The sequence below is a fragment of the Elgaria multicarinata genome, chromosome 4 (genome assembly GCF_023053635.1).
Source record: "Elgaria multicarinata webbii isolate HBS135686 ecotype San Diego chromosome 4, rElgMul1.1.pri, whole genome shotgun sequence".
NCBI lineage: Eukaryota > Metazoa > Chordata > Lepidosauria > Squamata > Anguidae > Elgaria > Elgaria multicarinata.
This window is the reverse complement of record NC_086174.1, coordinates 68,039,169-68,066,587: the sequence shown is the minus strand read 5'-3', so window position 1 is coordinate 68,066,587 and position 27,419 is coordinate 68,039,169. Positions and strand designations below refer to the sequence as shown.

Sequence of the window (27,419 nt, the reverse complement as noted above, 5' to 3'; positions counted from 1 at the left end):
TCACCACACTTCTAAGTAATACAAGAATGGATGCAGAACTGAGCAAGAACATTTCTTTTGAGGGGGAAGTGTTCGATTACCTGGAAGCCTCAGAAAAGAATTTCTAGGCGGTAATTATCATTGATTACATTTTGTCTCCACATCCACAAGGAGTTCAGAGCTGCGTAGAAAAAGTTACCAAGTCTGCCACCAGTGGCTATTAAAAAAACTCTCAGTTCTTAGTTCCTTAATCATATAAGTAATGTAGAAGTAGCCTAAATAAATTAGGATTTGAAAGCTCTGTTCCCAAAAATGCAGAAGTGTATACCAGGAGACGACTTCCAGTGACGTAGTTTCCAGCAGTGTCTTTGCCCAATTTTGCCTCAGTTCTCAATGCCCCCAGCCATTTCAGTGGAACATCACATCTGAAACTAGGAACTATATGTGTATATTAGCATGCATCTGTACCACAGATATGACAGGAAGTAGTCTGCTGAAAAGCCTGCTCACCTTATCTGCCAATTCTTCCTCTACCCTTCTGCAAAGAGTGTGTCCAAAACAGAGACACGAAAATCATTGCCATCTTCCTTAAGGATTATCCCCTCCACAAGCAAGGTTAGTATGTTTGCTTTGGATCTTCTACTAGCACAAGTTGTCTCCACGTGTGAAGCAGTTGGTGTGTATCTGGTGGCTGGATGCCTTGATTTTCTGTCTCCACTATTGACTGGCTCTTTTTCTGGCTTGTGGCATGATTTCTGCCCATAAGGAGATGAAGGAGAAATTCAGCCCTTCGGCTGTGATTGAGCAGCAGTAGCCTTCCCACCTCATCCCTGCAATAAAAAGCAAAGATGAGTATTTATGCCCTTTCTGACCCTGACATTACATTGGGGAGGGGGGGAATGAGATGTGTGTGTGTTTAAACTTCAATGCTTAAAATTGTGATGCAAATAAATCTGTACAACAGGGGTGGGTCATGGCTAAAGATGGCAGCGGTAGAAGTTTCCCCCCACTCTCTCACCTGGTCCTTTTCTGTCTATAGCTTTTCTGATTTTCCAGTAAAAAGAAAAAACACACACCTTCCAACAGGGATAGGGAACCTCCGGCGTGTGAGCACACAAGGCGTAGGCAATCATGGTGGCTCTGTGTGCCAGCAGTGGAGTACCCTCTGAGGTGCTTGCCCAGCACCAATTAGGCCCATGAGCTGGAAAATGTTCCCCCACCCCTGCCTTACAGCTTAGGATGCAATAAATAGTTAAATTGCCACCACTATCACCCCCTCAACTCCCCCCTCCCAATACTCTATCTCTAGGGGTAAAAGAGGAAGTTCCTTTCCCCTTAGACAAAATAGTTAACTTGAGTGCTTCTGGCACTCACAGCCTTAATATGTCCACTCTTCTGGCCAAGAGGGAACTGGGGCAAAACTGGGTTTTCTTCTATTTAATTCTGGGGTTAAATTCCAGGTTTAATTCTGGCTTCCCAAGGTCCTCAGATGGCCAAGCCCCCTTTTGCCCAACCACTGACTGGTAGTTTTCTAGCTTTTGCAGGGTTTTTCCTCAACTCTAAAAGGTTGAAATACTTAGTTACTGGCAATAAGAGTTTAAGAGAAAAACATACTGGTATTCTGGGCCTCTTGGCCTTTTGCCGTCAGTCCTGCCCACCCTGGAATGCAGCTCTCAAGAGCTCCTCTGAAATGGAATTCCACCCTCTGACTAAAAGAGATTCAATAATAATAATAATAATAATAATAATAATAATAATAATAATAATAATAATGGTGATTTTTGTTACCTGCCATCCCTCTGGATCAAGGCAGGGTACAACATAAATACAAACACCACAAAATACATATAAATAATTAAAACATTTAAAATTAATACATTATTAAAAGCAGCACATTATTTTTAAAAAGCACATCTTAAAATTCAACTGGGTAGGCCTGCCGGAAGAGATCAGTCTTTATGGCTTTCTTATATTCTGGAAGACTGTTAAGTTGACGAATCTCTCCTGGCAGGCCATTCCACAATCTGGGAGCAGTTCAACACCCCCGGCCTAATGGATGAAGTGACTTTCCCTCCTCTTTTGACCAAGTGTGGCAATTTGTGGGCTTCAGGCCTTGTCCTCACCCCCACCACCCACCAAAATGCAAAAATAGAATGAGTTAATAACCTTATGTTTGTATCCATTTTTCACAGGGCCAGGGGAGTGATTTCACTGTAGACATACGTCAACATGACAGAATTAAGCACATTGTCCTTTCAAACCACTGAAGCCGTGGAGCAAAATGAGACCCAACCAGGAGGCTTTTCAGAAGAGATCACTTATCTGGGCATGGTTTTAGCATCTGTTTGTATCCCCATCTGCATCTTGGGAATGGTGGGGAATGGGATTGTCTTCTGCCTTCTCTTCCGTAAGATAAAGACAAAGTTCAACATCTTCATCCTCAACCTGGCTGTTGCTGATTTCATCCTACTCTTGTGTAGCTTTCTATTTTCTATTTTCCATTTGACTGTATTGCTGAAGATAGTCCACTTTGATCCATACTTCTCTATTCCATTTGATGTTATGTACTTACTGGGATACAACACCAGCTTTTACCTGCTAACAGCCAGAGCTGGGAAGAGCAGCATTCTCCATCTGCCACTTCATCAAAGAAACCACCTTCCCCCGTTGGGGATGACAGGAGAAGCACTTAGTGCATTACTTCCCCTCCCAATGAAGTAAGGGGAATCGCCATGTTCTCGCTTGACTGTGATTAGAGATAACAAGGGGATTTCCCTCCCCAACTCCTCCCCAAGCTCCTGGTAGCCCCCAGGCCAGGGGATAGGGCTTAGGGAGGGAAATGGCTGGGGCCTATAGAGGGAGCCCAAGCCTCAGTGGGCTAAATGGGGGGTCCTTCACAGGCCAGAGGTTCCCCACCACCACCGGATACATTTTGATTACCCTGATCCAGAACAGTGGAGGAGAAAGATTGTAAGATTCTCTATCTGCAGAATGGCAATTGCACGCATCATTTCTGCAGGAGGATGGAGGGGGCCTCCTTAAACTCTTTCTCTCTCCCATTCTCCCTCTGCTTTCGGATACATCTGTCCATTCGAAACAATCACTTGGGGTACTGTATTTAAGTTGGTACTGACTGTCCAGTGCAAAGTGGGCAATGGAAGTGGATGCACTTGTGATTCAAAAAGCGTCATAAAGGATGCTGTGGTGCAACTCTCAGATTATGGGTTGCACATTGGCAGTTGTCCTGCACATTTGGAGACATGTGCTCTTGGTTTCCCTGCAGAGAATCTTGGGACATAATTCTTGGCTTTTGCACTGAAAACACAGTAAAACAGTTTATGGTGCAAAAAGTGCATCCAAGGTCTTGAGGAATATTGTACAATGAGAGAGCCATCTGAGCTTAAAAGCATTTGACAGACAGAATGCATTTTTGGAGCTATAAGTTGTCTGAAGATGTAGCATCTTGGATGCAATTGTTATCTCAGGTGGATTTGTTGCCTGCTGAAAGAATGCCTGTTTGCTTCCAATGTGTTCTTATATATTTGTAAAAATAATAATCCAATGTTTCAAAGTGGCCACAAGACTCCAATGTGCTCTCATCCAATTGAAATAAAATATTATCTGATCATAATTGTAATGCTGTTCTTGGAGCTCTCCGTTGCTCAGAAGTGTGTGTGTGTGTGTGTGTGTGTATTTACAGCCAGTTTCCTGGAGAACTATAATCCATTATATCATCAGTATTAATCATCTTCCTGCAATGAGCTGTTTGAGAAATTATGTATTACTGTTTACTTTCCAGATATGCAGTGGCTAAAGGTTACTGCAGCTTGCCTGGGCAGATTGGGAATCACGATGGTTTTTGAAAAGGTTTGCTTTGTCAATGCTGAATTGTATTCAACATTTCTCAGGTAGGTGCTTTTATCATCAAAGGGAAGGTGACCTTTCAAATTGCTTAATGATTACACAATTCAATTATCACAGATTTACAGGTGTAACATTGCTAATTCAAGGAGATGGAAATTACTGTATATATACTCTTTGACAGGGTTTGCACAAATGCTAACCCCACCCAGTGGTTGTGTGTATGTTGTTTGTTGAACCATAGATTAGCGTGTTGTCTGAACCCAGGACAGCCTTTGCAGCAAATGGTTAGTGAGTGTATTTAAACCATGGTTATGTAGCCATCATAGTTAGGAATGGTTCACATGACATGCTAAGCCATGGTTCACACATGCTAAGCCATAATGTTTAGCTCAAAATGCTTATCTACCATGGCTTAGCATGTTGTCTGAGCAGGGTCAGAGAGAGACAGGGGATGAAATGCTTGGAACGGACCTGCTCCCATCAATTGCCTGTTTAGTACTAAAAGAATCTGGTTGGTATCAAGGGAAGTCATTGTGCTGACTTGCTCCTTCCATTTAGGCTGTCAACTGATCATAAAAATCATATTCTGAACTGGGCTGAAGTATGTTGGACTAGAAACGACTTGAGGGGAGGCTGCGGTGGGTCTATGTGGTTGCATAGAAAGCTCTCAAGCAACATCAGTGGCTACACTGCCTGCTTGAGCGTAAGGACATAAGAAGAGCCCTGCTGGATCAGACCAAGGATGCATCTAATCTCGCATTCTATCCATATAGTAGCCAACAGGCTACCCACGGGAAACCCCCAAGAAGGAAATGAGTGCAATAGCACCCTCTTGCCCATGTTCCCCAGCAACTGGTGTACATAGGCATACTGCCTCTCGAACATGAGATCTCACACTCCATCATAAAGGGCTTCCTCAGAGAAAGTTAACTTTTTCTTTTTGTCCACTACCACATTCAATTCTACATTTACACAAAAGTAAGTCCTATTCATTTAAATGGAATTTACCTCCAAGTGTGGATACTTAGGATTGCAGTTCTATCTTCCAAAATAACGTGGGCAGAGAAACCAAACTTGGAGGCAGTCTAGCCCACCCCCTGCTTGGCGCAGGAAATCCAAAGCTAGAGCGTCGCCAACAGATGGCTGTCCGGGTTGAAGGCCATCCAGTGGTGGCTGGTGGTTCCATTGTCAGTGGAGCAGTGAATCCACTTCAGGTTCCTGTCAGAAGCAGTCAGAACTCCAAAGAAGTTGGATAGCTCCTTCAGTGTTCTGACTGAAACCTGGAGCAGAATCACCACCACACAGACAGACATTCAAGCCACCATCTTCCACTGAGGTCACTTACCTAAGCTAGTATAAACATGGGGCATAATTTAGCCAAAATTAAGCATACTTGATTCTTATTGATTCGAATGAGAAGCGTAAGTATTGTACATGCTCTCAACAGCCTCTTGTTAAAATCAATGGGGCTTAAGTATACTCACGGTTGGCTAGAACATGCCTTTGGCTTAGCTTATATTCAGCTATCAGAAGCAAGTGCCTCTTTAGGCCACTGGGAGGCATTGTCTGTATTAGATACACGATAACCTTCCCTCCAGGATGACAGAATTCTCTACAGCACACTGTAATAATGACAAGGGGGCAAAGAATCAAAGGGTACATAAAATTTGAAGAATTACGGCAACCACGGAAGGGTTGCGTTTGTGTCCACCCTCATTTCATTTCATTTCTTATTTCAGTTATTACATTTCTATTCCGCCCCACCCTCGTGTTCCATTTTTCCTTAAAGTTTCATCAAGGGAAAATCGTGCAGCTGTCTGTCCCTAATTAGGTGCTGCATCTGAGGTTCGAACATGAAGATAAATCATTTTTTCTTTTGGCCTTCCTTGCCTGTGGAAACAATGCCAGAAGAGCTGTTTTAGAGGATAAAAAAATCAGACACTGATGACCAGAACATTTTCAGCTACATAACTATGTTACCATGGCCATTTTCTGGCCAATCTATACTTGCCACTAAATGTGTTTCTTTAAGTTGTGCCCAGGACTGCTGGGAGCAGGGTGGGGGAGATTAAACCTTCCCGTCACTCTTGTGCTCCTGAGCAGTCCCCCAAACTCTGCTGTTTGCATCAGAAGGGAAGTTCCAGTGGAGGTTTCCCTCCCAGAGCAAATAGCAGCTTTTGGAGAGGCAATATTAATCAGGGCCATGGGAGGGGGGAAAGTTGAGCTCCTCCTCTCTGCAGCCCAAAGTCCTAAGCCTGACCAAGCTCCTGCAGCTATTGGCATTTGATAAAAGACACACACATTTATCATCATCTGTAGCAGGGACCCTTTGGGAAGAGAACTAGCAAGGAGTAGTTTGGTTGCTAAATTTGAGCACAAGAACCACACAACTGGATGCAGACAATGCCCTCTTCACTACGAATCAGTTGGATGGGAATGCACCTTCCCACCTCTTTTGCTGTGAGATGGGAAGATACATCTCCAGTCACTGACTGGATTTGCACATCATGCTAAACCCCACTCTGTAGTTGACTGTGGGTTGTTTCCTGTGTGTTGTCTGAACCCAGGACATTTCTGCAGGGTGGCTAGTTATTGCAGTATAGGTTATTTTTCTCGAACAAGCCACCTTGAGAATCCATAGTTTGTTGTTGGGCTGTTCAGGGTGGGTAACAATCCTGCTCTGTGAAAAACTCTTGAAAGACTTTATTCCCATTTCACCTTACTTGAAGTCGATTTTCTGATCTCGCCAGCCATTGCAGTTCTTTCTATACCAGTTGGGATGGGGAGGGGGCAGTTCTCTGACTCCCCCTTTCAAGATCGGAGCACTGTTACTGACTTTGGGGGTGGGGTGGGTTCCCCAATGTCCTATGGCCCTTCAGACAATGCCTATTAGCTGTAGGATTGCTCCCTCCTTGTATCTTCCTGCCCCGCAACCTGGAATGATATAGATTTTGCTTGATGACCACGGTCAGATCTAAAAATGGTGGCTGAGAACAGTAGAAGACTTGGAATATGAATTTTGATATGTGGTGGTGAGTATATTGGTATAGAACCAATATACTTTTGTACTACTGATACATCCTTATTTTAAAGCATGGGAACAATTTTTGGGGGGTGGGGTGGGAGCCAAATTACCCTGCCAGGCCTTCCATGGCCCAGATGATATCAGTGGGTGTGGCCACACCTACTGACTCTCCCCCTTTCCCCCTCTTTCTCTGTACTGAGAGAGGCACAGAGTTCCATGCCTCTCACTATGGAGAAAGGACCTCTGCCAGCACCGTGAGGAGCAGTGCAATGCTGGCTGAGATGGGCACCTCCTTTTGTATGCTTCTCACTGTCTCCATTGTGGGTGCTAAGAGGTGTGTGAAGGAAGGCTCCTCATGTCCCTAGATTTGCATGGTATGCATGGAAAACCCTGATTGGGAAGCCACTTGACAGTACCAGGAAGCGTGGCCGCTCTTCCCTGCACTAGCCGAGTCCACCATTATTTCTGAGTGGAGAGACAAGCGGAGGCCAAGCCCTGCCCATTGAAGGAAGCCAAGGAGGGTCCACAGGCCGGAGGTTCTGCATCCCTGCTGTGGAGAGTGTGCTGAATGAAAGCCTGGAGTGTCCCCATGGGCTATCAGCACTCTGTTGTTTTGGCAGAAACTGCTTTGGAAGTATTAATGCCTATGCTTGCTCTACACATATTCCCTTCTCAATCTATACTTTGTAAATTAAACAGATCACTAGAAGATTCCAGCGGTCTCTAAAGGGTTTGACAATAAAACTTGATCTTGCCCAGGGAAGCAACAGCTGAACCTCCAGTGAGAATAGAGTAGAGAGCACGTTCTCTAGATTAACCAAGAGAAGGCGTTCTCTGAATTCAAGCCAGAACAAAAGGACCACAAAAAGTGCAATATAGTCAATTACAAGGCTAAACGTGCCAGTGAAAATCAAAGTGTAATGACAAAGTTCACAAGAATTGTTCTAAAGTATACATACACGTCACGCTGTCTGAAATTTAACAATAATATATGCGGTCATATTCAATGAATAAAGTCAATATAGTTGTCTTTTCAACCGAAATTATCTTTGGTGAATTTTGACAAAACAATAAGAGGTCATACATAGTAAATACAGTCAATACTATTATTATTTTTCAACCCTGATTCTCTTAGGTGAGTGACCTTGAATTATTCAACAGCAACTCCAGATTGTGGTGCCATTTCTACGCTTCTTCAGAAAACTATTGTATATGGGACCAGATTATACAAACACACTGCATTCCTCTCTTACTACATGCCGAATCAGAAATCGGTCCCTCTAATAAACAGAAATAGCTCCATTTAGTTATTCTCTCACATCGCTGCAGCTGTCTGTGATTATACTGTTTTAAGTCATTCTTTGGCATTCTCCCTTGCTGAAGCTACAAGATACTTCCTACATGCTTGGCATTGGTATCCATTATCTATGATTTGAAGCGGGAATGCATTAGGTGAGCTAAAAAATCTTAGAGGCTAGTAATCAACATTCTTTCATTGATTATTTTGGTAAAGTATTCCAAATATTTATCTCATTGTCCTAACATTTTAGGGCACCAAAAGATGTGTCCGCATTGGAGTAAATGAGCTTCTTTGAAGCACTCCAATTATTTCCCTACGTAATTCCCAGTTAATGACTTAAGATAGTACTTCATTAATACAGTATCATCCCAGGCCTCTGTGAGAATTACTTATGCTCCCCCTACCCTGGACTTTCATTTCACAGCTGTATCATTCAATGTGAAGTAAGAGAGGGATACAGTGTGGCTGTACATCGAATAATCTGGCTGGGTGGGGAGTACAACCCAGACCCCCCCGGATCCCAGTCCAACACTCTAGCCACTAGACCACTGACTGTGCTGTTTAATTCTCAGGCTCTGTGTAGGTTTCTAAATGTCATAGAATGTAATGTTAAACAACAAAGAGCACACATAAGGAAAATGTACTGGTGTGTTGTAGTGGGGCATGTTATGCACACAAATTACAACCACAAAATGCTTTGTAGCTTTGTTACCCCTACTCCCAGAAAAAAGCCAGCAGGTCCTCATGATCACTTGCAATACACAATCCAAGCAAACTGAAAGATCCATTAACCTGCTGTGAACTTCCTTGGGAGTCAATATCCCAGTTATTCATTGGCCTTCAGCTTACATATAATGTATCTTCAACAGTTTGTAGCTACCTATTTTTTTTTTTTTTAAAAAAAAACATGTCCTAGAACAAGAGATATTTGGAATCAGGCCACTGATCTTCCATGTCTGTGCTACTATTAAATTTATTTATTATTTATTTATTTATTTATTACATTTTTATACCGCCCAATAGCCGAAGCTCTCTGGGCGGTTCACAAAAATTAAAACCACAGTAAAACACCCAACAGTTTAAAACACAATTACGAAATACAATATAGAAAGCGCAACCAGGATAAAACCACACAGCAAAGTTGATATAAGATTAAAATACAGAGTTAAAACAGTAAAATTCAAATTTAAGTTAAAATTAAGTGTTAAAATACTGAGTGAATAAAAAGGTCTTCAGCTGGCGACGAAAGCAGTACAGTGTAGGCGCCAGGCGGACCTCTCTGGGGAGCTCATTCCACAACCGGGGTGCCACAGCGGAGAAAGCCCTCCTCCTAGTAGCCACCTGCCTCACTTCCTTTGGCAGGGGCTCACGGAGAAGGGCCCCTGTAGATGATCTTAAGGTCCGGGTAGGTACATATGGGAGGAGGCGTTCCTTCAGATAACCTGGCCCCAAACCGTTTAGGGCTTTAAATGTTAATACCAGCACTTTGAATTGGGCCCGGACCTGGACTGGCAGCCAATGAAGTTGTAAAAGGACTGGCGTAATGTGATCTCGCCGGCCAACTGGGGGTTTGCACCAGTTGAAGTTTCTGGACCGTTTTCAAAGGCAGCCCCACGTATAACGCATTGCAGTAATCCAAACGAGAGGTTATCAGAGCATGGATAACTGTAGCTAAGCTATCTCTGTCCAGATAAGGGCGCAGCTGGTATATCAGCCTGAGCTGATAAAAGGTGCTCTTTGCCACTGAGTTCACCTGTGCCTCAAGTGACAGTTCTGGATCCAAGAGCACCCCCAAACTACGGACCCGATCCTTTAGGGGGAGTGCAACCCCGTCCAGGACAGGGCAAACATCACTTTGCCGGACAGAAGAACCACCCGCTAACAGTACCTCCGTCTTGTCTGGATTGAGTTTCAGTTTATTAGCCCTCATCCAGTCCATTACCGTGCCCAGGCACTGGTTCAGAACAGCCACTGCCTCACCTGGGTTTGATGAAAAGGAAAGGTAGAGCTGGGTATCATCCGCATATTGATGACACCTCAGTCCACATCTCCGGATAACCTCCCCCAGCGGCTTCATGTATATGTTAAACAGCATAGGGAATAAGATAGAGCCCTGTGGAACCCTGTGGCTTAGGTGCCACGGCACAGAGCAATAATCCCCCAGCACCACCTTCTGGAATCAGCCATCCAAGTAGGAGCGGAACCACTGCAACACAGTACCTCCAACTCCCAGCTCAGACAACCTATCCAGAAGGATACCATGGTCGATGGTATCGAAGGCCGCTGAGAGGTCTAGGAGAACCAACAGGGTCGCACTCCCCCTGTCTCTCTCCCGACAGAGGTCATCCCACAGGGCGACCAAGGCAGTTGGTCCTGTATAGATCTGCTGTATAGATCCTGTATAGATCTGCTGTATAGATCTGCTGCCCATCTGTAGCATAAGAATAATGAGGAAATCCATTAGTTATAGTCTATGTCAACTCTAGCATCATATCGATAAGCAAGGTGGGGCAGTCAGGATCTTGTTCCATCTCATTGGTTTTGGGCTCTTTCCTCTGGAGCCGTGAGGATCTCGCTCCATGCCATTGGGGTCCTGTAATGTGCAACACAGCTGAGAGGGGAATTGGATTCTTCTTGTAGACACCAGGGGCAAACTCACCCCTCAGCACAAAGGTATTCATGAGCACACCTCTTAACTTCCAACCATAAAAGTGAATAGCTACTACTTTACTCCTTAGGAATGTATGGCAATATCATCTGTACGCCGATGATACACAACTATATCTGTCATCTCCAGAACTTTCTCCTGATATTCACGATCGTATCTCGGCATGTCTTTCAGATATCTCAGCTTGGCTGCTTCATCGTCGCTTGAAGCTTAACATGGCAAAGACTGAATTGCTTGTTTTTCCTCCTAAACCTTCTCCTCATCTCTCATTCTCTCTTACTGTCAATGATGTTACGCTTACTCCGGTCAAGGAAGCTCGTAGCCTTGGCTTTATCTTCGACTCCTCGCTCTCCTTTATTCCTCATATTGAGGCAGTAGCTAAATCTTGTCGATTTTTCCTGTATAATATTGACAGGATTCGATCATTTTTGTCTGTCTCTTCTGCCAAGACGCTTGTTCATGCACTGGTTATTTCACGGTTGGACTACTGCAACCTTCTTCTCTCTGGCCTTCCTTCTTCTCACATCAGTCCGTTGGTTTCTGTTCACCACTCTGCCGCAAAGATCATCTTCTTAGCTCGCCGCTCCGACCATGTTACTCCGCTTCTGAAATCTCTTCATTGGCTTCCAGTTCACTTCAGAATCCAATATAAACTTCTCCTGTTAACCTTCAAAGCTTTTCACGGTCTAGCTCCTTCCTATCTCTCCTCTCTCATCTCACACTATTGCCCCGCTCGTGCTCTTCGCTCCTCTGATGCCATGTTTCTCGCCTGCCCAAGGGCCTCTACTTCCCTTGCTCGGCTTCGTCCATTTTCGTCTGCTGCCCCTTACGCCTGGAACGCTCTTCCAGAACATTTGAGAACTACAAGTTCAACCACAGCTTTTAAAGCTCAACTAAAAACTTTTCTTTTTCCTAAAGCTTTTAAAACTTGATGTTGTGCAAACTTCTACTGTTACTTTCTACTGTTAGTTTTTCCCTACCCTGTGCCTGCTTACCCTACCCTGTACCTGTTTGCATTCTCTTCCCCTCCTTATTGTTTTACTATGATTTTATTAGATTGTAAGCCTATGCGGCAGGGTCTTGCTATTTACTGTTTTACTCTGTACAGCGCCATGTACATTGATGGTGCTATATAAATAAATAAATAATAATAATAATAATAATAATGGCAAGGGCTCCTACAGACATGGACCACAATGTATTAATTTTTGTGAACCGCCCAGAGAGCTTCAGCTATTGGGCGGTATAGAAATGTAATAAATAAAATAAAATAAAATAAAATAATAAATGTAGGGTGGCCAGGTGTCCTACTTTACAGATGACAGCCCTCTGTTTGGAAGGGCTGGTAGAGGACAGTTGCCTGTTTAAAGGGGTCCTCTGTTTGATGGCTGGCCTGTCCAAGTCTGGTTTAAAGTCAAAGAACCATAAGGAGGCAGAGTATCAACCATTAGCACCTCGACAGCACACAGGTCACCTAGAGCATTTCTACGTAAGGCTGTTAATTAGCTATTAATTTACTGTATCTAGTTTCAGTTTCTTCTCAGAATTGAGATCCAAGCACTGCTCAAGGAGTATTTCCTTTCCTACCTTTCAGCTAGATAACCTCTATGTAGCGCTGTAGTATAGCAGAATAGGGTATTGGGGGATTCTTGTTCTACCCCTTGGCTATTAAGCTGTGGGGTGCCACAGGGCTCTATTCTATCCCCCCATGCTGTTCAAACTTTATACGAAGCTGCTGGGTGAGGTCATTAGGGGTTTGGGGGTTGGATGTCATCAGTATGCTGATGATACTCAGCTCTACTTCTCCCTGTCGTCAGAGTCAGCTGGGGCGGAGATGGTGCTGGACCAGAGCCTGGAGACTGTAATTGGCTAGATGAGGGCCAATAAACTGAAGCTGAGATGGAAGCTTTGTGGATTGGTGGTTCCCAAGTCCTGGAATTGAGTAAGTGACCTGTTCTGGATGGGGTTGCCCTCCCTCTCTGAAGGAGCAGGTGCGTAGCTTGGAAGTACTCCTAGATCCGTCCTTGTCACTGGAGGCCCAGGTGGACTCCTTGGAGATGACTACTTGGGGCCAGCTTTGGCTGATCAGCCAGCTACAGCCTTTCTTGGACAGGAACAACCTAGCCACATTGGGGCATGCACTGGTAACTTCCCAATTAGACTACTGCAATGCACTCTACGTGGGGCTGCCCTTGAAGACAACTCAGAAGTTGCAACTAGTGCAAAATGCAGCAGCTAGACTGCTGGTGGGTACATCTTACAGAGACCATATAACACCGGTCTTAAAGGAATTGCACTGGCTGCCTATACACTTCCAGTCATAATTCAAGGTGTTGGTAATGATGCTTAAAGCCCTAAACAGCTTGGGACCTCGATACTTGAGGGAGCGCCTCTCTTTATATATGCCTGTCTGAGACTTGAGGAGCCCTCCTCCGCATCCCACCAGCACAACACATAGGCTATGATGGGACAAGGGAGAGGGCTTTCTATGTTGTGGCACTCCAACTGTGGAATGCCCTCGCCTTGGAGGCCCGACTGGCGCCAACGCTGACTCTATTCCCTCACCAAGTAAAACCATGGCTTTTTAATAAAGCCTTTAATGGTAAAATTCACCTGGTTTGCACATTGTTTAAACTGTTTTAATTGTTTTTACTGTTTTAAATTATATATTGGTTTTAACTTGATTCATGGTTTAATTTGTTTTTAGCTGTGTATATTTATTGTTTTATATTGTATGATTTTATCTGTATGTCGCCCTGAGATCCTAATAATATAAGGGTGGGATACAAATGTTTTAAATAAATAATAAATAATAATGTATTTCTATATAAATTATGGTTATTAGTTCTAAATTGCAGCTTTACATAAATATTTGTATACGCCAGTGTTATGAAAATTTGTGTCCTCTTTTCTTTCTTTTTCTTTTCTGATGATACAATTCCTCTTTGGTGCTATTGTGTAGGTGGCCACCCTAACTCCAAGGGATGCAGAGCATCCTGCGATGCACTGCACCCCCAAAAGTTCCTGCAGCATGCCAGGCACCACATCTCTCTCTTTCTCTCTCTCTCTGGGCTTGTCTATACAGCTTGTTTTAGGTTACATGATGCAGCCATCCGTTCACCGCAGTGCCGGGTTTTTAAACCGATAATGAGCATCTTCGCATTCGCGATTCACCACGACTTTTAGATCATGTCCGAGTTTGCACCTCCTTATGGCTATGTGTCTTTGAGGGAGTTAAATTGGATTTTGACATGTGGGCGGAGCTTTGAAGGAAGAACAACATGATTGGCCGATTTCACACCAATCGGCTGCCTTGTTTGTTCGTGCCATTTGAAGTCTCTCTGTGGAGCTCCGCAGGGAAAGCTTCTTAGAACAGATTTCTTTATGTATTTATATATTTATTACATTTCTGTACCGCCCAATAAGTGAAGCTCTCCAGGTGCTTCACAAAAACAACGAGGGGAAAACGGGCAGCCAGATGAAGGAGATGTGTTCTGTTGCCTCGTTCATTTCCCTCTGCTGCCTCGTTCCTTCCCCACCCCCCCGCTCCTGGTTTGTCTGCCCCTGGCTATATATGAATCTGCAGAGCTTCACATATAAAATTTATAGCTTCGCTCCTCTCTCCTCCGTAGCTTCGTATATGGGATAATGGGATAATGCACATGTGTGCATTTATAACTCACTATAAAAAAAATAAATTCAGGAAATAAATTGCTGCTGCTGCTGCACTGTGATGCTCTTTACCCCCATTCGAATCAATGAAAAATCAAGTTTATATTTAATGAGGAGCAATCCTGTTGTCGTACAGATGGGGTCTCTCTCTCTCTCTCTCTCTCTCTCTCACTCTCAGCATTTCACTAGTATATAACCAGTCACAGGGTGAAGTGGGGGCAGCATTGGAGGGAATGTTTTACAGAAAGAAACACAATCTATGTTAAAGCAGCTCCAATGTCCAAGGCTGAACAAATTGGTCAGTGGAGGAGGGCAGAGGGTTGTTTGCCTCTGTCAAAATGCTTTGTCACAAGTCAATGATTCTCTTTTCATATTACAGTGATATCTGAAGTATTTAATCGTGGCTTAGCAATCAAATCTTGCTCATTCCTGCTATTAAGGGTAGCTTTTTTTTTGTTTAGCCCTGAAGAATACTAGCTTGATTCCCCCCCCCCCCAGTTAAACTTATATAAGAAAAGTTGCACTAGTGGCTTAATAATTTATAAAGTTACTCTCTTTGGATTGAAGCTGCTTTACTCTTATTGAAGCTGTTTTACTCTTAACTGCAGTGAGTGCAGAGCTGTGAGCCCAACATGCCAAACCTGGATGACATTTTAGAGCACATTGGGGAGTTTGACCTGTATCAGAAAAGAGCGTTTTTTCTAGTTTGCTTCCTCTCTGTTGCCTTTGCCCCAATCTATGTAGGAGTTGTTTTTCTAGGTTTTATACCAGAGCACCGTTGTCTGAATCCCGGAGTTGCTGAGTTAAGCAGCAGGTGTGGCTGGACTCTTGAAGAGGAGCTGAATCACACAGTCCCAAAAGGGAAGGCCAATGAGGAGACTGTCACCCGTCAGTGCATGAGATATGACGTGGACTGGAATACAACCGAGCTGAGCTGTACTAATCCGTTGGAAAGCTTTACCGGTCATGGGAACAGCAGCATCCTTCTTACCACCTGCCAAGATGGTTGGCTTTATGATTCTTCGATACAGTCCGTTGTGAGTGAGGTAAGAACACGCATGCTAGCTCAGTCTCTAGTGAACAACATTAAACAGGGAAGAGAAAGAAGGCTGTGGATTATCATGTATAAGGTGCCTTCAGGCAAGCAACAGCAGGAACTCTTTGGCTAAAATACCTTCCCACTAATGCTGTTAACTCTTGTGTGAAATACAATGCTTCATTCGGGAATGGTGTGGACACAACACTACTTTGATAGCCATTTTCATAGCTGCCCTTTGTGGTTTTAATTTTGAAATGCCATTTCAAGCAGCTGGTTTTGGAACTCAAAAGTTACAGCGAACTAAGTAACAAGATGGGGTGGATGGCATCCTGCACAAATGTGGGTCTACTCAGAGTAGGTAAGGTTGCTTGCTAGCAAAATTAAAGTGGATTCAGTTGTGATTACGAGATAGGCATACCTTCAAGGAAGTAGCCTTGTTGGAAGAGCTGGCACATTTTCCAGCGGAGCTTAAAAGAAACAAATGGGGATTCATCCATTTCCTAATTACTCGTAGAAACATCTATAACCCTGTCATGAAATGTAGTGCCTATGTACAGTTAAGAGTCAATTAATTGCTAGCATCTGAAACAAAAAGTTGAACATGAAGCTTTTCAGACAAGTTCAGAAGCTTACCCTACTTATAATAGAACAACATTCTTAAATTAAATATTTTCTGTAAGTTACCCCTTAAACACCTTGCCATACTTACAATAGGAGCTAATGGGTTTTTAAAATTATATTTTCTAGGATGACTTAATAGTGATCTTTCAAAATCCACTGTATCCTGGGTGAGCAGAGCTGGGCAGGTTAGATGGCTGGAGTTTTATTTTTAAAGCCACTTGGTGGAGGAACATCAACCACCTTTGTGGGGGCGGGGAAGGCAATTTTCTTACTCTAAAAACAACCCCTCGTTCTTGAAATGGAAGCTCACAAATTACAAAGCCTGGGTTTTTTTGGCTTTTAAGTTCTTGGGTAGGGTGGACCAGTGTCCCAAGTAGGTTGATATAGTGATTACACTGTAGGCACTGGCCTCACACTTCCTATGGATTTACAGGCAAATACTCAGAAACTGTTTAATCACAGTCATACCATAAACCAACTACAGGAGCAAAGGATCAAGGATTCACAGTGTGTAGAGTTAGGAGATCAAAGAAGCAGGGTCGGTGGAGCTGGAAGTTGAATTGAGGAGCAGGTGAACACAGTTGGAGAGTTGCAGCATGTGCCTAGTTGTTCATGTTATTTGGGTACTTCCTTCTTTATGCTGACTAATTAGGAACACAATGTAAGATTTATTTGGAGCTGATCTAGTCTATGTTTCCTACTAATAGCTATGTTGAAGGAGATGTTCATGATTTCCTGGTTCCTGACTCACTGATTAGCTTTTACAACTGTAAGAATTCCAGTGCAGGGAGGAGGTGTTGTCCTCTCAACCTTTGTGGACTACAGTCCCTGCTTCACTATCTGATGTTCAATGGTGTTATCCCAGGAACCAGCTAAAATAGGAAATGTGGGCAGTTGTGTTGACCAATGCAGCTTCAGGACAGGGAAAGACCTGACCAGATCCAACTAATATCTGAAGTCCTCAAGATGCTGCATCCTCAGGCCTGTTATGAGACTGCAAACCTGTTGGCCAAGCGGTCAAGAGTCTGCACTGAACTCTACTGAGGGAGAGGTGAAAGAAGATATGAGACATTATAGTTCCAGTATGATATTCTAAGCAGGAACACAACATGGGAAGATGCACAGGAGTTCACTTCGTATGTAGACAGGAATCTGAATAAAGCAAGCACAAGTCACTTGTACTTACTCTTCCCACTCAGTGCCAGCTGCAGGTTTTTGAGGGCCCTTGGGAAGGACATATATTGCTACCCTTCTCGGGACTGCAGTAGACGTATACTGCTCCTCTTCTGTAAGTAGACATATATTGTTCCCCTTCTCAGGACCACAACTGTCTGGGACAACATGAAAGGCAGTTGAACAAGCTGGTTGCATTGGTGAAGATGAGGAACAATTCCAGGGGACTCTGGTCAGTGGGCCCCTGCTGATGTGTGGGCCCTCAGCATATAACAGACCATGCCTGCTTTTGATACTGGTCCTGATGTCTGGGGCAACCCCAAGTAACAAAAAGGGTAGAGCAAAGGAAAATGAGTGCAGGAAATGGTTAGTTGTGTTGGTCTATGGTAGTTATTTAGTTTAGCTCCCCTCTGCAGCCTCCATTTGCTGAGCACTAATTAGATGTTCTTCATATTGAGAGAGATTTTAAAACTTCCTACATTCTTTGGAGAACCTCTTTTCCTTCTTGATTTGCTGGGCAATGACACAGGTGCATGTGCCATGGGTGTTGCAGAGGATTCCGGGGCATGTCCTGAAGTGAATCGAGCTTGACTGCTACCCTAAATTAACTGTGACTGCTTTAAAATACACCCAAAATTATGCTTTGCAGGGGAAGATTCATAGCCATGGCCAAACTGTTTTTCAGGAAAATCCATCTACTGCTGCAGTTCTCCTTGTAGAGGAATTGTGATATGTTTTAGATCAGCCTTCCACTCCCTGGTTCCCTCCAGATGTTTTAGAGTACAAGTCCCAGCATTCCTGAATATTGGCCATGATGGCTGGGGCTGATGGCAGTTGATGTTATTCACATCTAGAGATTGCAACAAACCTGTATTGCCGTAAATTCCACAAGAAAAAGACTGCCATCCCCCCCCCCAGTTTCATTCATTTAAATGGGTCTGTTCAGATGACACTCTAATCCATGGTTAGGCTACTAACCTCTTTGCAGCAAATGGTTAGTGAGCATGTTTAAACTGTGGTTATGTAGCCACCAAGGTTAGGAATGGTTCACACAACATGCTAAGTCATGGTTCACACAACACGCTAAGCCATAATGTTTAGCTCAAAATGCTTAACTAGCATGGCGTAGTGTGTCATCTGAACAGGATCTATGAGTGAAAGTAATTGTGGCAGGTACTCTGTTGAATGAGATTCCTAATACAAATCAGTATAGAGGGTGATGCAGTGATACGGAGGGCCGTAGGTCAGTGATACAAATACATGCTTTGTTTACAAAAGATTCCATGGTCAGTCCTGGCAACACGTGTGAAAAGGGTCTCAAGTAGCAGGATTAGGCCAAACCTCTGCCTCTACCTTGGGGTGTTGCTGCTAGTCAGATTGTACAATATTGATCTAGATGGACCAGTGGTTTGATGCTGTATAAGGCGGGAGGCTTTATATAGATTCATAGGAACAAACTATTCTTTAGCAGATGAGATTTCTGCTGCAGTTCTGCATTATTATCTAAACTAATTATAGTTCGATGGGCATCACAGGTAGAGTAAGAAGTCCAGGGCCTCCATAGCAATAGTATTGATGATAATGTATAGGCCTGGACTTTGTGCATAGATTACTTTGATTTTGCTTAGGGTTTTGGAATGGATCAGTGTTACACAGTAATTTTACCAGTCCTCCTTGAAAGATTTGTTCTTTGTTTAAAAAGCAAAATAATCCCCTGCCCAGAACAGTTAACCCTTGAATTTTTGCTTCATTTGATTCCAATAATCTCACTTTACTAGAAGTGCTCTAACCAATCCCTGCATCAATGGCCCATCGTTTCCTTTGCAGAGTGAAGGAATGCTTCCAGAACCTTTGTAAAAAGTGACTTCCTCCCCCAAATGAGCATCTGTCATATTTAATATGTTATGGTCAGCAACTTCTGAGATACTCGGCATCTTGAGTGCAATTAGCGGGAACAGTAAAACATTCAACAATAATTCAGTAGAACAAAAAACAAAACAAAAACGTCAAAGACTTCAAAGACTTCTTCCTAGATCTGGAGCAGGTGGCAAGGGCGGTTGCTGCAAAGCTAAATAATTTTATAGCTAAGGACATTGCTTTATAGCTAAGCACTTATTTAGATAAAGTATCTTGTGATAATAACTGCAAAGTAGCCTACTTCAGCCTTGTATACCTTGTATACATTCAGCTATGTATACTTATGAGATGTGATGGTTTGAGTATTGGGTCAAGATATAGAAAATCCCTGTTCATATCCTTGCCCCTGGGGCTGCCTCTACACATGACCCAGGAGTCCCTGACCCATGCACATGGATGTGTTTTTAAAGGATGCATAGACTATGCATCTTTGACATCCATCCTTACAGTGTTTCTGGGGGAAACATCAGTATCACAATCATAATATATGGATTGGCTATGCACTGCATACAGATGATACATTTTTGGACAATGACCATTCTACAATACTGTCTCCAAGTCTCTAAAACATATTCAGAGATTGGGAGGTGGTATGATTAAGCTCCCATAACCCTAGTACAATTGTTCATTTTTGTAGGTCATTACATATCTGTGTGGTTGTCATACATTCTTTTGGCAAGTGCTTCCTGCATAGTACTGTTGCTGCATTTAAACTGGATCTATATCAATGCTTTCCCTCCAGGAAAGAATGCACATCAAGGAATGCACACAAGAATGCTCATGTCAGAAGTCGGTTTGCACAGTCTCTGAGAATGGGTGGCAAATTCCTTTCTGTTTGTTTTTGGCCCAAATGTATCCAATTCACTGAAAGCAGACCCATACAATCTGCAGTTTGAAGATCATATATTTCCAAGTTTGCAATGTGATTCGCACAACAAAAAATGTGCTCAGAAAAGGCATTTGAAAACACACCTTTGTCAGTGGGAGTAGAATGGGTACATTTAAAAATTCACACAACTGATTTGGAAAAATGTGCTTGAAAGTATGCACAAATTTTCATGCGGAAAACGCTCACAATCTGGTATGGACACAAATCAGAATGAGTTGAAGGTGGAAATGGGAGAATCTGGGAAAATCTGAATCATGGTTTGCTGATTCACACATCCCTAGCTGTCTCCATGCTTTGCAATGTTTGATGGAAGGTTTTGCTTCTTTTAAACACCATTTGGGTGTGTGTTAGGGTGACCATATGAAAAGGAGGACAGGGCTCCTGTATCTTTAACAGTTGCATAGAAAAGGGAATTTCAGCAGGTGTCATTTGTATATATGGAGAACCTGGTGAAATTTCCTCTTCATCACAACAGTTAAAGGTGCAGGAGCTATACTAGAGTGACCAGATACAAAAGAGAGCAGGGCACCGCAGCTTTAACTGTTGTGATGAAGAGGGACTTTCACCAGGTTCTCTCAGTCGTTTTTTTAACCTTTTAAACTTTTGACACTTATCTTTTAAATTTTAATTGCAATTTGTACCTGTGTGCTTCATGGACCATAGAGGACCACAGAGATACGGATAATTAATCATAAAAGAAAGAAATGAAAGGAAAGAAAAAGAAAAGTTGCAGGGCAAGGAATGAACGATTGTGAGAAGGTCTGGATGATGTGAAGAACCAAAGAACCAAAGACCATAAGATCTGAGGCGTGTCATTTTTGATTGCGGCAATAAAACAGGAGACAGCCCTTTAATCATTAGGTTGCTGGTCGGCTAGCTGCCAATAACCAGTAGGCCAGACAAAGTGGAGGACAATTAAGATAATCACAGTAAACAGCACTGACTGGTGAGCGAATCATTGAACTATTGAAGTTCAATAGTTAGCAAGATAAAACAGCTGACTGCGTAAACGAAAATATAGCAGTTAATTACTGGAAAACCGTGTTAAGAAAGAAACGAAGGGTCTCCTAACTGCCTCAACAACCTCCCAGTGTTACACCCTACTTCTACAAAAGCTAGCACCAGCACGTGTCTGAACATTTGATAACCGAAAGGGGAGTGTGGAGGAGGATGTTTGAACAAGACAGCAGAGCCTGTAAAGTCACACAGTGTATAACAGAATGATTTTAACTAGAGGAGAGTACAAAAAACAGGGTATCGTTCCAATGACAGCAGAATATGTCCCCCGTAGGAGGAAACATAAACACAAACAATCCAAGATAACCAGCTTTTTTTCAGTTAACTCAGAGGGAATTAAAACAACAAATAAAGACAGTAGGCACTCCAACACCACAACAACAAATGAGATCTTGGACTGGTCATTGGGTCCAAACATGTTAATGATGCCACCAGAACCCGAATTCCCAAAAGAAAGCAGACGTAGTTTGGCGTCCGAATTTTCTACAGTTGGGGAGGGTCTAATGGGTAATAGACAACCCCATTGTATATATCAAGACAACACAGTAGAGATAACGACTATACTTCCTATGAATGAACAAATATCAGTGGGTAGTAGTCTATCCCCTTCGCAACCCAGCTTATCTTTCCCCCAATTAGATGGCTATACAAATTCTCCATCGAACAGGAATAGCGATCCCCAGGTGTGGTCCAGCCTGCTTAGATCCCAGCACGAGATGATTAAAGCTCTATTTGGATGCTGGGCAGAGGATATAACATTAATAAAGAACTACTTATCTGAAAGTAAGGACCTACTAATCACCTTCATTAACTTTGTATTGGCCAAAAACATAAAGGAAGTCAAGAGTGGTCAAGCAAAAGAGGACAAGCTGGAACATAAATGAATTAAACCAAATTATAAAGCCAGTGATTCGAACATAACTGTGACAGATATATCAGACAGCCTACCCCAGCGGAGAGGAGACCAACCAAGCTAACAGGAGAAAGAAAGACAACATCCCACCTTCCAATCATAGGGGTCTGAAATCAAAAAAATTAAAGGCTATAAACTATAAAGGGAGAAAGAAAACAGAAAATATGAGACAACCATCCAAGTATAAAAACAAGCCTAAAATGAATTATAATAAACCATTCCAAATACTGGATGCCCAAGGCAAGAACAGAGCAGCACAACCATTGATCCCAAAGAAGGAAAGGACCATGCAGATAACCGATCCGGGAGAGAGGAAACTGATACGTGAAAACCAGGGTATCTTCTCCAACATAGTAAATATAACTGAAATTCAGGACCTGTGGGCATTACTTGGCCATGAAGCCCAAACAAACAAACAAACAAAAAGCCTTCAGTTGAGAATAAAAGAACATCAGCACCAACGCTCCTATCTGGGGGGAAATCCTCATGGAATCTGCAATTAATGAACTGTACCTTGGTATTTTCCAACTACCCCAAACCAAGGGGCATTCTAACGCAACAAGAGCGAAAATTGCATTTCCTACAGTTGATATCAATCTGGGATGCAAACTCACTTGGGCAAAATATGGAAACAATCCAAAAAATTGAATATCTCTACTATAACTACAAAACAGCACGAGCCCTGGTTACCTTCGCTTCTTCGGATTTGGCGGCTAAGATATATAGAAACAAAGAAGAATACCTAAGACGGGGATTGACAGTGAATAGATATTTCAAAGATATCTCCCCAATGTCCTCATTGGGATCCTCCAGCAACACGAATGTTCATATCCGTAACATGCCTCAATCGGATCCCAGGATTGGTGATCTCATCAACTTAGAGAATACAGCCTCAACAATCGTTTCTGATTATTCGCCCAAGACTTCTGTAACACTATGCAACCACGGTGAAGTCAGAGAAATGGGACCCATAAGGCTGGGGGACCTTGGGGATCTTTTTGACGCACCTCAACCAGAAATCAATCAGTCCAAAAGTCCTTTAACACTTCCCGGAAACAAAGAAGAGAGAGACATGAGACTTTTTGAGAAAGAGGATAGGAGTGGCTTCTTGGAACAACTTTACCCAGAAGAGATAAAGCTCATAGAGAGTTTTGATGCCTTACCTAGCATATACCAACATCAAACCCTTTCTAGACTAAGAGCTCTGTTGGAAATACTTAAACCTCAAAAATCCCAACATATGGTGAAATCACGGGTTGAAACCCCGCGAATCAAAAAAGAAAGGGCTGCTGGCAAAGATAGGCTTAATAAACAAGACCTACAACCCCTAAAGAAGACAAGTGAGGCGGATGGCAGAGTGAATACTTCAGCCCCCGATATTCCCATACACCCCCCTAAGGAAAGTCAACCTAAAACGGGTCATATCCCCAATGGTCAGAGGTGTAAGATAGATCTAACCAGCTCTATTAGAGACCAGGTCATGCCTTTAAATCCAACAGACAATACAGGTATACTATACCCGAACATTAGTGTGATCAAAAGGGCGCTTGATGGCCACCCATTGATACACTCAGATAATCCAGCTGTAGCACCTGGGGCCGAGATAAGACAATATGATATTACAGTCAATGATAATAGGGATCAAGAGGGGGAATGCACCAAGACGAACACTAACCCTGCAATCTATGCAGGGAAGCTATCATTGAGTCCAATAACAGAAATATCCATGGCGAAAGTCGCGGCGGCTAAGCCATCTTGTCCTTTAAAGCCTAGACCTCCCAGTGACTGACAAAGAACCGCTAGAAGTAAAATGAATAAAGAAAAGTGCTCCTCCTATCTCTTTGGAAAAGCCCACACAGATCCACCCTCAGCCCCACTGAGGTTTTTGTCCTGGAAGGATGGGATAATAAACTGATGGACATAGGATTCAAACAATATCTATCCAAATTTCATATAATGGGGCTACAAGAAACATGGATACAAAAAAACCTAGAGCTTCCAGGCTATCAATTTTTCATTAAACCTGCCAGAAAGATTGCTAAAAAAGGGAGTTGTGGTGGATTAGCCCTGGGGATATCTGTAAACCTGAATGTTGAAATTAAGGAAATACCCACTCCCTCACAAAATTTGCAGGCTATCCAATTGGCTAAATACAGAAATATCAGGCTGGTGTGTATAAATATTTATATCCCCCCTAGGGGCTCAATTTATTACACCCCCGATATGTGGGATACTCTTGAATCCCTTTTGGACACAATTAGTCAACAACAACACCCCTGCACAATGATAGTGCAGGTAATGGACTCTGCAATTAATGAACTGTACCTTGGGGGTACAATGGGGGATTTCAATGCAAGGATGGGTGATGGATATACTATTGCACAACAGAAATTTGCATTAACCAAGGACGATTTGGCACACCTCCCCACAAGGAACAACAGGGTTGTTGTTGTGAGGATAAAATGGAGAGGAGGAGGATTATGTATGCCATCTTGGGTTCCTTGGAGGAAAAAAGGCGGGATATAAATGTAATAAATAAATAAGTTATAAATGCAAGCGCGGAGGAAAAGGAACGAGACAATAGAAGTAAAATCAGCGAATGCTAACCTGTTGCTGGCTTCTTTGTGGCGGTTTCCAGAGAAGGGCAGTGCTCCTTGCATCTGATTTTATTTTTAAAAACAACAATGGGGAAACGAGCGCCCCGTCCTTTCAGAAGACATAAAAGGCTTCTCCTGACGGACCTTGGGCTGAACAATCAGCCATCCAACGCCATTCTCAAATGGTCCCCAGAACAGCTTGGAAACAGGGAGGGGAGAGGGAGCCCTGATGGGACCACTCCATTCATTCATAGTCAATGACTCCCCTCCTCTCAATAGGAGTGAATGGAGGAAAGGAAGCAGGCAAGGGAGAGGAGGAGGGAGAGAAAGCCGTCCAATAGATGCTGGAAAAGAGGAAGAACCACATATACACACGCGAGCCAGTGAGGGGCGCACACAGCTGACGTGCGCAAGGGTGAGTAGCGGCTCCAAAGCCCGCCCCCCTCCTGGCTCAGCAACTCCCTTCACCGCTCTCACTCTTTCTTGCCGCTGCTGCTGCTCCCCTTTGTTGCAAAACTGGGGGGGGGGGGAAGCGAGCTGCCATGTCCTCCCCAAAGAAAGGCTTCTACTGCCAGGAGGTCACCAACAGACACCCGCCCACCTTGGAAGGGGCAACGTGCAGCAGGGAATGGCAGAAAGTAAAACCGTAGCGAAGGAATGAGGCAGCTGATTGGTGTGAAATCGGGAAGTCAGCCAATCACGTTGTCCCACCCACAAAGCTCCGCCACATGTCAAAATGCTATTCAACTTCCCCCAAAACACATAACCATAACTTGGTGCAAATGCGGATGTTATCTAAAAGTCACAGTAAATCACGAATGCGAAGACGCGCATTATCAAGCTAAGACCCCGGCACTACGGCAAATGGATGGCTGCATCATGTAACCCAAAACGCAAATATGCACATTTAAGTCAGGGAAAACAAGCCGTATAGATGTGCCCCAGGAGAGAGCAGCAACTTTGGTTTAAAAAATATTTTGTAGTTTTTCTGGTTTTTCTTGTGGCATAAGGAAGACCAGAAGGGGCGGAAGGCATGCGAGAGGCAGATGACGTCATGTGAGCTACTTCTGAGGAATCCGTGAGTGCCCAGTAATGAGCATGCAATAAAATTATCATCGGATGGAGCTTACTAAGCACTTCAACCTGTGTTGTCTTGACTATCATTAGCACCAGACCAAGAAATCACATAGGTATTCAGAACTGATGTTGCAGAGCCCAGGTACAAAACAAGTCAGTTCCTTTAAGTGTGTCAGTTATCCTTCAGATTCTTGATGATAAATGTTTAAATATTATATTACATCAATTTTTCCTGGACACAGTCAAGTAACTTAGCTTACATTGCAAGGGCTAGATGTGAATATAACCAAAAAAATCAACAGCGGTCAAGTTGTACTGAAGTCTACCTGTCGTTATCAGCTCAGGCCTTATGTACATCGTTCCAAATTATTTAATGTGTAAAGATTACTACAACAATAGCAACAGATCATTTCTAAATGGGAAAGGAGGTTGTCGGAAACCATGTGTACTACAGGTTGTTCCTATGCGGTTTAATTATGCCAGTAGACTTCACAGGCAATAGTAGCTTTCTCTTTTGATCTGAATATCAATACATTCTAGAGATCAAAACTCATTTATTATTTTACTCCTAATTGTGTTCCCACAGTTTAACTTGGTGTGCGAAGACTCCTGGAAGTTAGATGTATTTCAGGCATGTGTGAATGGTGGATTTTTCATTGGGTCTGTATATGTTGGCTACATAGCAGACAGGTAAGTACAGAATGATAGGTGAAATTTAACACCCCCACTAACTTTAGAATCAATTTCCCTCGAATTAAGGATGTGTGGTGGAAAGTGATTGAGACTAATTATTAAAAACATTTCCTAATATAATTTATAACATTGTGTATTGATTCATTCACTCCTGTTTTGAGTAAGGAACTCAAGGTTGAATTATTAGATCTTCTAGATACAGCATCCTTTGAGTACATGCAGAATCAAAGCTCATATGACAATATTCTAATTATTATTAAAAATGTCAGGTGGAACAATAACAACAACAACGTAATCAAGGTTTGGTGTGCAGTTTGATGAGAAGGAAATATGCTATTTCATCATAATTTCTGATAATACCTGGTTGGATGGTCATGCTTGTTGGGGGTAATGGGAATTGTAGTCTAACACATCTAGAGGTTACCAGGCTGGGGAAGGTTGATCTAGTTCAACTTACCCTCTGTCCAGAAACTACAACTTACCCTCTGCCCCACCGTCTTCCAACAGCAAAAGAATGGAAGATAATATAGAGTGGGGTATGATAATATACAATATTGTGAAGTCAGTGTGACTGGGTGGTCAGGCCAGGCCATTCCTGTTACTTAAACAGGAATGGACAGTATGGCCTGTTGTAGATATAACCTGTTTGAAGAAAATGTGGGTGGTGTGTCTTACTATAGGGGAGCAGACCCCTCCTTTTTGAGGTACACTGGGAAATGTGACAACATTCTGTAGACATTTTCTTCCTTGTAAATGCTAGTTTGCCCTTTAGCTTCTGGAGGCATCTCATCAAACAATTCCTTCTGCATGGAAGTGTGCAACACAAGAAGCATGGTGTGGATTGTACCCAATGTTAGTCTAATGTAAATCCCATTCATTTCAGTAGGTCTACTCTAAGTAGGACTAACATTAGATATAACCTGTATCTCTTAAGTATACTTAAAGGTTTTTCCAGGTTCTGTTTCCTGTTTTACT

At 43.0% G+C, this 27,419-nt stretch overlaps 1 protein-coding gene across 1 annotated transcript in view; it reads left to right on the top strand.

The window, feature by feature from the left end:
• The first annotated feature begins 14,900 nt into the window (after positions 1-14,900).
• Positions 14,901-27,419, top strand: part of LOC134397640 (solute carrier family 22 member 2-like) — a 29,546-nt gene continuing 17,027 nt past the window's right edge. The window contains exons 1-2 of the mRNA XM_063124474.1: positions 14,901-15,554; positions 26,338-26,441. Coding sequence (XP_062980544.1) covers positions 15,141-15,554; positions 26,338-26,441 — 518 coding nt within the window. The 5' untranslated portion in view covers positions 14,901-15,140. The remainder of the gene's footprint in view (positions 15,555-26,337; positions 26,442-27,419) is intronic.